The sequence below is a fragment of the Chenopodium quinoa genome, unplaced genomic scaffold (assembly GCF_001683475.1).
Source record: "Chenopodium quinoa cultivar QQ74 unplaced genomic scaffold, ASM168347v1, whole genome shotgun sequence".
Lineage (NCBI taxonomy): Eukaryota > Viridiplantae > Streptophyta > Magnoliopsida > Caryophyllales > Amaranthaceae > Chenopodium > Chenopodium quinoa.
Genome location: NW_018745650.1, coordinates 4764619 through 4777254, shown reverse-complemented (window position 1 = coordinate 4777254; position 12636 = coordinate 4764619). Strand labels below are relative to the sequence as shown.

Sequence of the window (12636 nt, the reverse complement as noted above, 5' to 3'; positions counted from 1 at the left end):
TTTATAATGATATTAGTATACATCAAATAGTACTTTTAAGGTAACTTCCAATTTGGATAACTTTTACAAAAGTTTTTGCATGTATTGGTTGTATAGTAAATTTAATGTATATTCGGTTATTATATATTAAAAGTTATTCATATTATCACAAAGGTTACCTTTAATCACATAAAAGTTACACTTATTATCTAATTACTTTTATTCTCACAAAATTGCCCTTAAACTATAAAAAATTACCTATAAATTAAACTATCAAAAGCTACCTATATTTTTTTCTCTTTTTCTTCCTGTCACACAGTAAATTTCTGTACAGCCGGTTTTTTTTTAAAAACATTTGTCTAACTTTTAAGTTTCTCTAATCTAACTACTATAAATCTGATATCATAATAGGTAATAGGATAGGTTTTTATGAAGGCAACATATTTATTCACTCATTAAGATTTGATTTTTACTCAAATGTATAGTATTTATTGTACATTCAAATAGTTTGTGATGTATATGCCGACATACAATGTACTTATGTACTCCACTTGTGATGTATATGCCGACATACAATGTCTATTGAAAACAATTTTTAAATGATACAAATATGCCTGCATTAATTGCATATACATTATTATTTTATCTGTTTCTTTTTTGATGCATCATTTTCTAAATAAGAAAGTTTCAAATTTGATGCATCACTAATCATACATTTTAGTTAATAAATTATCTCTATCTCCCTCATATTATACAGGACCTCTTTTTTGATTCTTCCTATCTCTTTTATCTCTAAAATCTATTTAGAAGTCCGTATTTTTACAATGCATCTAAAAAAATGAAAGATATATTACAAATAAAATTAATCAACCTTGTTCGTTCTCGCATCCGTCATAACAAGATTCCACTACTGAGTAACCCTTTATCATTTACATTTATTCAACAAATTTCCTTTAACGTAAAGATTTATTTGTTATTGGAATTATTTGAATCAGATAAAAAACAAAAACTGAAAAACGTATAGATACAAACATGTTGAGTGGGTGGGCTCCTCACCTCATATGAGTCATATCCATCTTTAATAAATATTGATTGTAAATTTGGAAGTTGTGCTCTATTAAAGAAATCGTGATACTACAATGTACTAGTGGTTTCCAACGATAAATCCACCGATTTCTTTATCAAATCATGTAGTAACGTATTACGCACGCAATTAATATAAGTAATTTATGAAGTTTGTTTCTTAATTTTTTTTTTCACAATATTATCTCTTTAATTCTAATTAATAATAATAGTGGGTAATATTAGTGGGTTTAAAAATTATTGATAAAATATAATTAAAAAAAAATGTTGATATGTCATGTAGGCTAAATTTTTTTTGAAGGGAAGGGAAGGCTAAATAATAAAATTTGACTTCCCTAAAAAGAATATAAAAAAAAAATTAAAATGGAATTTTAATTTTTTTTGAACTAAGATGTCTTTTTTTTAAAGAATGATAGTTATTTATTAAAAAAAAAAAAACATAAGAGAAGATATTTTGAAAAAGTGAAATTTATCATCCAAAACCTCCATTTCATTTTATTGTTACAAGCTAAGAGACGCACGCACATATGTAATAAGTAATCTATCAACCTTGATTCTCTGTTTTTTTTTCCACAATATTATCTCATTAATTGTTCTAATTAAAAAATACTAGTGGTTTTAAAAATTGTTGATAATAAACAATAAAAGAAATATGTTCTTAAACAAAATGTTGATGATGTTATGTAGGCTAAATAATAAAATTTGACTTCACTCAAAAAAAAGTTTTACAAGAAAAGATGGATTTTCTTACTTTTCTTTTGAACAGATATGGTAGTTTTTTTTAAAAGGATGGTAGGTTTTTTTTTTTAACAAAAGAAAAAAAGTGAGAGGGGTATTTATTTTGGGAAAGTGAAATTTAGCACCCAAATCCCTCTTTCACTTTATATATACAAGCTACGAGACACACGCAATACGTACGTATGCAATATAAGTAATCTATCAAGTTCGATTTTCAGTTTTTTTTCCCACAATATTATCTCCTTAATTCTAATTTAAAAAATATACGTGGGTTTAAAAATTGTTGATAAAATATAAAAAAAAAAATAATATGTTATTAAAAAAAATATGTTGATGATGTCATGTAGACTAAATAATAAAATTTAACTTCCCTAAAAAAATTTAACAAGGATGATAGTTTTTTTATTAGAAAAAAAAAAGAAGCATGAGAGGCGTATATTTTTTTTTTTTAAACACATAATAGACGATATATTAATTACTTAAAATGTTTACAACAAGAAGCCTCAAACGGTACGCAAAATTAGAGGCTGAGATATTAACCAGTACATATGACCTCAAAACAGAAACAAAATTAGAAATCAGCCAACTAAGAGTACAAATAGTGCCCCTCCGAAAAGCTGTAAAACACAAACAGAAAACAAACTTAGAGTTTATAGATAGATTGCCAGGGGATGGATCAGACTTCTCGCACCCCATATGGAGTGTGACCAATACTCATTTCCAGACCGAAGGCAGCAAGCTCATGAGCTACTGCATTGTTGTTCCTTTTGAGAGGGGCACTATTTGTACTCATTATTATTATTATTATTATTATTTGGAGCTTTGTTGTGTATTCAACAATTTCCATTATGACGATGTCGAGTTCACAACTTCAATGTACATTCGAGCTTATAATAATATATCCCAAAAGCATTCTTCATTCTAGTAATCCTAACGAGCTCCTAAATAACAGGGGGCATTTAATTTGTCATTGTGATATTAAGGTTTTAATGTGAAATCCTTATCTGTATGCTGTCTTGTACAAATTTAGGAAAGTTTTACTAGACTTTATAGTAACTAACTTACTACTATGGGAGCATATTGTACAAACATCGAGAACGGAATGAAAAGAAATAGATAACTGGAAAGAAATGAATCATCTAACTTTCGTCTTTTTATTTGTTTGGTTTAACAATAAAAAGGAATCATTTAAATTTATTAACTCCTTAAAAAAGCGATTTAGACACTTTTAAAGTGAGGGGGCAACCGGGTAAGAATTAGGTATCCCTATCGTCAAAGCGTCTTTAGTGGGGATTGATCCCCTAACCTCAAGATTAAAAGGTGTAATATTCCTAACAAAACCAAGCTTAGCTTGGTGCTCTAAGCCTTTGGTATATCGATCACATAGACTGTAGACATGTACGTTTGTTAACATAATGCATGGATACATTCTAGTAATATAAAAATTTTCCATAAACACAAAACAAATGATGCGAATCCAGAGAGATGAGAGCAGAAGAACAAAAGTTGGGGAAAGCAAGCAAGCAAGATCCACAAGGGTAGAGCCACATAAAACCATGGACTTAAATCGCTTACGTATTATTCGTATGTACGCTAAAGCATCAACAACAAAGTTAACTCAAATATTCTTAAACAAAAAAAAAAAAAAAAAAAAAAAAAACATGAACTGAAAATTAATTGAATAAGCATGGATTGAAAAGAAAAGAAAGGCAGAAAAGAGTAGTAGATGAATAAGAAATATGACGTACCAAGTACTAAGGACTAACAGATTAAGGAGCTTCTTATTTAAGAACCGAGAGAAGAGTGTGTAATGAATGGAATGAGGCCTTCCAAAGGGAGGTTTGATAGGTACCTGGACATACATATCAAGGGGCATAAGAGACATTTCGCATGAAATTTACCCATCTCTCTCCTCCTTTCTCTCACCCCCATGTGCTGAATTTAAGTGTACCACTGGGTGATTAATAGTATCACTAGATGATCAAATAGTATCATTGAACATTCAGTGGTACTATATATTCATTCAATGGTACTGTATATTCATTCAGTGGTACTAACTACGTGTAGAAATAAAATCACTACATAATCAATGATATTATATAAGCTTTCAGTGGTACATTTAAAACTGGTCTCACGTGCCCATCTCTCTCCTCCTTTTCTTCCACCCCCATGTGCTTTACAATACTTTTCAATATTTTAATGTTTGATATGTATTTGCACATACATATCAAACCTACATTAGTATTTCCTCGAATGGAATAGCTTACACGCTTTAAATAGAATTGTAGTATCATTTTTTTTTTCCAGATTTTTATACAACTGCTCCACGTGTGTTACTTTATTTGTATCACCATCTCCTTGATTTCTGACAGTTGTTATGTTTTGTACTCTGTATGCGGCCGGCCACACCATGTGGTCATTTGTAAAAGAACAAAGTAATCCCAATAACACTGACCGAGTAATTCCTGTAATACTAACCGAAACACAGACGAATAAATAATCCTTGTAACATTGACTGAATAACCCTTATAGCACGAACAAAATAACTCCCATAAGGACTGACCATACTGTGTGGCCAGTCATATAAAAATTTGTATACGGCATATTATATCTAATAAAGTAGTAAAGATTTGAGGTAAAAATAATCAAACTTTTCCAATTCGTTACTGCCATGTAAAAGCATTAAATCCAACAATAAAATGTCAGCAGGCCCAACTAGCTTCAATACATTGGGTATCAGTTATCACTCAGTCAACTACAATCCAATATGGTAACACTCTATTTCAAAACTATTGGCTCATCAAGAGAAATGATCCATAATGGAAGTGAAATTACATCCAAAATCATATGGCTATAAAAGAAATAAGTAAGCAAGAAATGTTATATGAAATATGAGACAATATTTTTTCAAACATGTACGAAAAATAACCAATTATCTTTCCCTTCACATATTCGGATGTGTGTTCTAAGTTCTATTAAAACACATCACTGATTGCTACACCCTTGCTAATAGAGTAATAGGAGAGTAACATCTAACATAGCATAAAAGATCATATTTTTAAACCATATACTCCAGGTTACCATGCATACATACATAGAAAAATTGCTTTTTAACATTTATCATCTAAGAAAGCTAAACATAGAATTTAGTACGTGTTGATTGCATTTGTACTACATACAATAAGATCAAAATAACTAAAATGGTTCTACTGTTGATATAACTAGGAATCAAACATACAAATAATAAACTTTTCTATCTGGTCAATCATATCCTTAGCTTTCTTCCAACCTAGCTTTTAACGAACTTCATGCAAATAGGTGGATTAACACCAGCCAATGCAAGTATAGCACTTGGCAAACTCCATATTCCATCACCACAAATCAAACCCGAGGCAACTGCAGGCGCGAATGCATCAGCTTTAGCCTTATTCCTGTACTCCCACACGAAGAGTATCAAGCTACCAACACACATGTCGATAGCAAAGTAGCCTCCGAGGTAGAAAGGTATAGCCATGGCCATCGGAATTGGTATAAACCTCGAGTACTTCTCCCCTACGACATCCTTAACTCCATTGATTCCCATGGCAACGATGAAGAATATTATGCATAACAGGAGACAGTTCTTAGGCAATGTACTGACTCCCTCGACTCCAAGAAGAGCTATGTTTCGATACACAGCAGCGAATGGTGCAGGATATTTGGACTCTGGCAATCCAAGATCAGGGTATGCATTGTAGAAAATCCAGAAAACAATTGGAGATATTACACAGCCCATTGCAGTCCCTACTATTTGGCTCACAAACATCGATCGAGGTGAAGCTAGTGTCATGTAACCTGTTTTAAAGTCTTGAGTAAGGTCTGATGCTGTTGAGACGATGTTCATCATAACACCACAGGCCGCGAGCCCTGCAACAATCCCACCATGAGAAGCACCAGCCCACCCTCCAATAATGAAGATTGCCAACTTTCCGTAAGTAGATGCCAAGGACCAGTCAGTCAGCCCACAACCATACGCGTTACAGAAGGCTAACACGGGTGCAACAATATACAGGACTAAGACATGGTACCAATTGAGCTGATGGATGATCTGTGGCAGTACACCAATAGCAATCGCGGCAATAGCAACATAGCCAGCTGCTGCAGCCCAATTTGGAATTCTGTCCTGGAGAAAATACTGAGTTCTTCGTTGGTCATCAAATGATTCAGGGGAGACTTCAGGTGTGGGGCGTGCACTATAAGGAATAATTGCACCTGATTGTTTTTTCTTGTACTCTTTGTACAAGGCTATCACTGATCGCCCGAAAACTTTGACAAAATTATAAAGTCCATCTCCTAGGATAATTGCTATGGCAATAAAAACCTGCAATAAAACATGTGAAATTAAATTTAAGCACCCCAATTTATTTGTTGCATCAGACAGTTTTGAGAAAATCATTTTTTAACAAAGAAAAAGGCGTTACCCTGTAACCCTGCAGGCCATGAAGGTTGCTGTCCCCTGCATCTGCGGCGTACCAATGACCTTTCTGTTTTGCTATGAGAGGCCACATGACACCCCATGATAAAATCGCTCCGAGTAGTATAGATATGTTGATAAGATACGGGCATATCATCCCCACACCCACATATGTTGCAGAGAAATCGAAGTAAAACCTGCAGTAATCACATAAAAATGAAAATGAAGTATGATGTTAAACTTGATTCATTATACGTAGTACAAATTTTACTAGCTGAGTGTAGCAAGTCAACAATTAATAGGGAAAAGATTTAATTATTTTCATGTAACACATACTTCTGTTTATAGGCTTGTAGACCGAAAGTTGGAAAACTTGCAAAACCGCAATCATCACCTCCTGCAAAGAACCATTGGAAGAAGCTCCAAAAGAAGCTGAAAGTGAAGAATTTGCCTAACATCTTCACCTTCTTCCTACAATCAAAATCAAAACATAAGAATTTGAAAAGCAAAAAATGAGCCGCATTACATTGTTTTATCCCAATTACAAATTCTGTACAATACATTCAAGCATGTAAATCATACTTGGCTAATACAGCACCCTCTGGAGTATGGAAGCTGTTGATAAGGTGCGCGGTAGCAGTCCCACTCGGGTAAGTAAGTTTAAAGTCGACGATCATAATCTACATGAAAAAAAAAAAAAATCAAATCAAATCAAACATCTATGCAATGGTTTATAGAAAATAGCATTATTAAAAATGTTCGTAACAACATTTTATGCAATGTGTTACTCCATATGTTCGAGTTTTGATAACGAGGAAAGTCGTACCTTACGGAGAGGAACAACAGAAAAAAGGCCGATGAAGCTAACAACAAAGAGAAAGCCAGTCATCCATCCTAAGGAAGGATTCTTGATGTCTAGTAAAAAGGCTTTGTCACCTAGCTCAGCAACTCTTTTACTCATACCAAGTACATAACTCCCAGCACCACCTGTTTAGCAATTGTTATTAACTTAATTATTACAAAGAAAATGAAAATCTTAATTATTGAATAGTTTTGCATGATGATTTGATGACAGATTGTGATTCCCATTTTATCCAGTTTTATTTACATTATGTAGGTATAAGATCCGTATAATATCAATATTGATTATTATAGTATCTAAGAAATTTAGCTTAGTTAAACTTCATATTATAGGGGGTCCATGTTATACTCAGGTGTTATTGATTATTATAGTAATTCAAGTTTTGTGAGCGAACTTATTTCTCGACAATATTTGCTCTATATATAACATGAAATTTTAGGGTTTAAAAATTAAATACTTCATCCGTTTCTTTAGATTTCCTTTGTATTTTATGCATAAGCTTGTCCATTAATGTATTGTAAATTTTGTATTTGCAAAAAATTATAAAATGTTACTTTGGAAAAACACATTGCAAAAGAATACGAAGTATATACTAGTTTCATTGCATAGATTTAGGATCGTTCATTTCAACCAAAATAAAATTGTTGGTATATTTGTTCTTTCAAAAAAAAAAAAAAATATAATAATTATAATAAAATTTTTGGTATAGTTAATTAATTTTCTCTATTAATTTCTTATTTTATCTCGATATAACTGAAAAAACTCGATCAAGATTATTATTATTATCAAAAAATTTAAATTTCATGCTTAATAACCCTAATTCTTGAATCTTGAAAACGTTATATTTAGGAAGATTATCAATAATACTACGCTAAAAGATAACCTAACCTAAAAAAAATACAACCAAAAGAACTCCAATAATATTATCAAAAATAATATGTATAACATCAAATGGACTAAATTAATATCAAGAAAAATCATAATTAAGAGTAATTTGATTAAGACGCTCAAAATTAAAAACTCACCGGAGAAGGCGATGCCGGAGGAGGCAACAACACAAGTCTGAATAACAGTATTCTCTTGACGAGTAAAAGGTTGTTTAAGATAACCAGATTTCTCAAGCAACTTTGTCCAAGTCTTGACGAAGAAAAAACCCAACAATCCAGCCGAAACATTGAGTGATGGTATAATCCCAGTAGTAAGGTTGAGTTTCATCACAATGAATGTAAATAAAATGCTCAACACGAAGCTTACGACGAATGCACGAATTGTTAACTGTTGTTTCCATGATGGCACCTCCGTACCCTCGAATGTCTTCTCTACTGATGCTATTAGAGCTCTGTCTGTTGCCGAATTGTCGATTTCGAGGGACGATGTTGGCTTGTTTTCCTCCTCATCAGTAGCCATTGCTATGGTTTAGCTAGGTTGTTTTCTTTATTTTAATTTTTTGGTTTGTTATTCTTGTATTATGAATTTATGATAGTGAAGGAATGAATGAATCATATTGTTTAAGTCCTATTTATAAGGGAGGGTTTTGAGTTTTTCTTCCCTACTAGAGTTTACCGACTTTTTGATAAATTTATTGAATTATTTTTAAGTGGAGTTTTGATTTAGATTTGATTTTTTTTTTTTTTTTTCTTTTTTTTTATCTTTACTATCTTTCGAATTGTTTATCTTTACTATCTTTCGAATTGTTAAGGGAGCGATGCAAGCTGGGCTTGCGGCCAAGCCTTGCCTTGCGCAAGGAGCCAGGCTAGCCATGCTAGCCTACTTAGCCCTTGATTGGCTAGGCCATATTGTTGGGTTTCGTAGCGTCCAACGCTACGCGGAAGAGAAACCCGCCCACTAATTAAAGCAACTAAACATGCAACCATATAATTAACAACATAAGAGAGAGAAAGAGAAAAAACATTCTTACCCTTGACGCGTGCTTCGCTCGATTCACGAGCTCTTACTGCAAAGCTCGCACCCTCGACCCGACCCGAGCGGTCTTAATCCCGAAGGTTAGTTGGGACTTGACCAAATAAAACTAGAGTATTACGAACTTAAAGGTTTTCTCACTAATGATGAGATGCCTTATTGAGTTCAACTAGTGATTTTTCTCAAACCCAAAACTTAGGTATTTATAGGGAATGGAGGCTTGATCTCCCTTCTCCCACCAATTTGGGAGATTTGCATTTACCTCTATTTTATTTTAATCAAAAACAAAATAAAAATGCAAGACAATCAACAAGCTCCAAGTGTCACATGGAGGGAGAGAGTTGGTGGGGACCACCAAAGGGGGGGGGGGAGGACCACCAAATCACCTTGCTCCCCAAGCCAAACACCAACCCCTTGGTCCCCTCGACCGGCTGACCATGCCACATGGCTGGCTGGCATCCTGCCTTGGCTGCCAAGGCTGCCAGGTGGCGCCTAGCTCCAAGGCTGGCAGCCCAGCAAGCCAGCACGCAACACATGCGCAGCCAGCGAGCACGCAGCACATGCGTAGCTAGCCAGCACGCATGCATGCGATGGTGCTTGGTGCTGCTACGCAAGCACGCACAGCCCAGCCAGCTTGCACGCTACTGCGATGCTGCTGCTTGGTGCTAAAGGTGTGCATCGTGCCGGGCCGTGCCGTGCCACTGGCCTAGCGGGCTGGCTTGCTGGGCTACGTGCTGGCCTGCTGGGCTGCTGCCTTTCCTCTCTCTCTGTTTTTTATTTATTTATTTATTTATTAATAGTTTATAGCTTATAATCTTATATTATTATTTTTCTAAAATAAATTAAGTTTAATATTTATGTTTTATTATATTTTATATTTTATATTTAATATTTAAATTTATATATTTAGTTTATACTATTACTTTATAGTTTAATGTTTATAATTTATTATATTTATTTTATTATTATTAATTATTAATTATTATAATCTTATTTTTGTTATATTAATTTACAAATTATAATTTAACGGGAAAAAAGGCAAATTGGACTTTGGATGTGAATAATGCATACTTCATATTATTATTACTTGAAAAAATTGTACAATGATAATAATGATAAAAATCATACAAGGATATTAAAAAAAAAATTGATAATGATAAAAATCGTAAAATGATAATATTGATAATGATAAAAATCGTACAATATACAAAAATTGTCTCTTCTTCTTCTTCTTCTTCTTCTTCTTCTTCTTCTTCTTCTTCTTCTTCTTCTTCTTCTTCTTCTTCTTCTTCTTCTTCTTCTTCTTCTTCTTGTGCGTCTTTGTCTTCGTCTTCGGCTTCAAGGTCATCGGCTAGTTGCATAGATTGGGAACTAGCCGAACCCGAACGGTCGGAAGCGGAGGTTCCTTCATCGTTGTCGTCGTAAGAACGGTCTTGTGAGCGATTTTCCGCATCCAACCAATCTTTGAAATACACGCACATTTCAAGTGTTTCGGATTTTAGACTTGTTCTTCTATCGTCTAAAACCCTCCCGGATGCGCTGAAAACTCGTTCGGAGGCAACGGAGGAGACTTGGATACCAAGAATTTCTCGTGCCATTGCCGCCAAAGTTGGATGTTTCGTGCTTTGTTGTTTCCACCATGCAAGGAGGTCGAGGCTTTTTATCTCATCGTCGTCCATGCCCTTGGTGAAGTCGTAACTCAGGTACATTTGCAACTCCGAGACATCGCTTTGCGTTCTACTTATTGATGAATCACCTAAAAACCTTGAAATCAAGTTAGTTCCTTGTGAAAATAAATGTTTGGCCTTCTTACTTACGTTTTTGGATGGTTGGGAAGGGCCTGAGCGAGGAACGATGCCATATTTGGTTTCATAGACTCTATATAAAGCAAAAAACTGATGCTTCACATTAGTCTTGTAGGTATCTACATCATCGTCAAGAAGCATGCATTGAAAGTAAATGTCAACTAACATAAATGTATTTTCATACTTTTGCCTAGGATCTAATATGGAAGCAAAAATATAAATCAAAGGAATTTCACTATAATATTTACGCCACTTTGTTTCCATTGCTGGAAGATACTGATCATAATCACTTTGGTTGCGATAATCAGCGAAAAGTTGGGCGAGTAAACATGCATTTGAAAGAAAGTTTTGAGCACAAGGATTATAAACAGAAGAAAAACAAAACGTCATGTTATATAATAACTGTAAAAATTGCATATATCGTTCACATTTATCCCAATCATCCTCATATATAGCATTGTTTGGAAATTTTTGGTTGTAAAAAATTGTCAACGGATTCTTGTACTCAATTGCCTTGGTTAACATGTCATAGGTGGAATTCCACCTAGTTGGGCAATCGGTTTTGATTTTTTATTGCCCTTATCTTTTGTTGTCTTATAAAACTCTTCCATTTTTGGTATCTCATGTTTGAGCTATTAATAGACATAATAGCTTCTCTAATTTTGTTATAGTATGGACCCATTGCTCTAAGTCCATCCTGTACACACAAGTTAAGAACATGGCAAACACATCTAGTATGAAGTGCGTCACCATCTAATATTACATCGGTCAAGTTTTGTTTGACATAATTAGCAGTATATGTCATTGCGGTTGCATTGTCAAATGTCATAGACATGATTTTTTCTCGAAGGTTGTGTTCATTTATTATTTCCATTAAATGGTGAGCAATGTTAATACCGGTGTGGGGGTATTCCAGCATTTTGAAATGGATTATTCGTTTTTTAAACAACCATTGATCATCTACCCAATGGCAAGTCACACATAAATAGTGATATTTATAAGCACTATCCCAAGAATCGGCAGTCAAAGACACTTTACAATTAAGTTTACTCAATTCGTCTTGTAACTGCATTTTGTACTCTAGGAAGATTTTCATGGCGGCGGAACGAACGGTTTTCCTAGAGATTCTTTTATATTGGGGTTGTAATGCTTTGTTGATGTAAGTGTTAAATGGGTCACTTTTGGAGAAAAGAAAAGGTTGTTCGGCGTGTACTATCATTTTCCCTAGTTCATCCCTATCCCTCTCATAGTTGAATGTAAAGCCGTGTGGATGGAATTGGGAAATTTTGGCTGGGTTAGATCACTAGCTGGTTTTGCACAACTTCTCATGTGTCTACTTAAGTGTCCCGTCCCCGATTTGGATTTTGCCGAGAATGAATGACCACATGTTTTACATTTTGCTCTTGTTTGGTCCCTACTTAGGAGGAAATAACGCCATACCTCACTTTTGCGACTTTTGATATGTACTATCTCACTTTCGGTTAACCATTCCTCATGTGTGTTTGGGAATTGGGTGTTTGTAGAATCGGGGATTTGTTGGTTAGTAGTAGAACCGGAGGCATTTAGGGTATCTTGTTGGATACCTTGGCTAGAATAAAAATTTTGTGGGTCAAAGAAATTTGGTGGGAATTGACCGAATTGTGGAAATTGGTTTGGTGGTGGAAATTCGGGCATATTATTCATGTTATAAGGTTGATAACCGGAAGTACTATCGTGCCTAAATTGGTCAAAGCCTAGGGGGACGTTACCAGGGTCATTGGTTGGAATGGACGGACTCGGAATTTAGGGGCTCGTTA

The 12636-nt window shown here is 34.2% G+C and overlaps 1 protein-coding gene across 1 annotated transcript; it reads right to left on the bottom strand.

The window, feature by feature from the left end:
• Positions 1 to 4959: 4959 nt before the first annotated feature.
• LOC110716982 (probable metal-nicotianamine transporter YSL7) lies at positions 4960 to 8953 on the bottom strand. Its single transcript, XM_021895627.1, has 6 exons — positions 8141 to 8953; positions 7080 to 7240; positions 6836 to 6933; positions 6590 to 6724; positions 6261 to 6450; positions 4960 to 6160 (listed from the first exon to the last, which is right to left on the bottom strand). The coding sequence occupies exons 1-6, from the start codon at positions 8520 to 8522 to the stop codon at positions 5090 to 5092; spliced, it is 2037 nt and encodes a 678-aa protein (XP_021751319.1). The 5' UTR covers positions 8523 to 8953; the 3' UTR covers positions 4960 to 5089.
• Positions 8954 to 12636: the final 3683 nt, after the last annotated feature.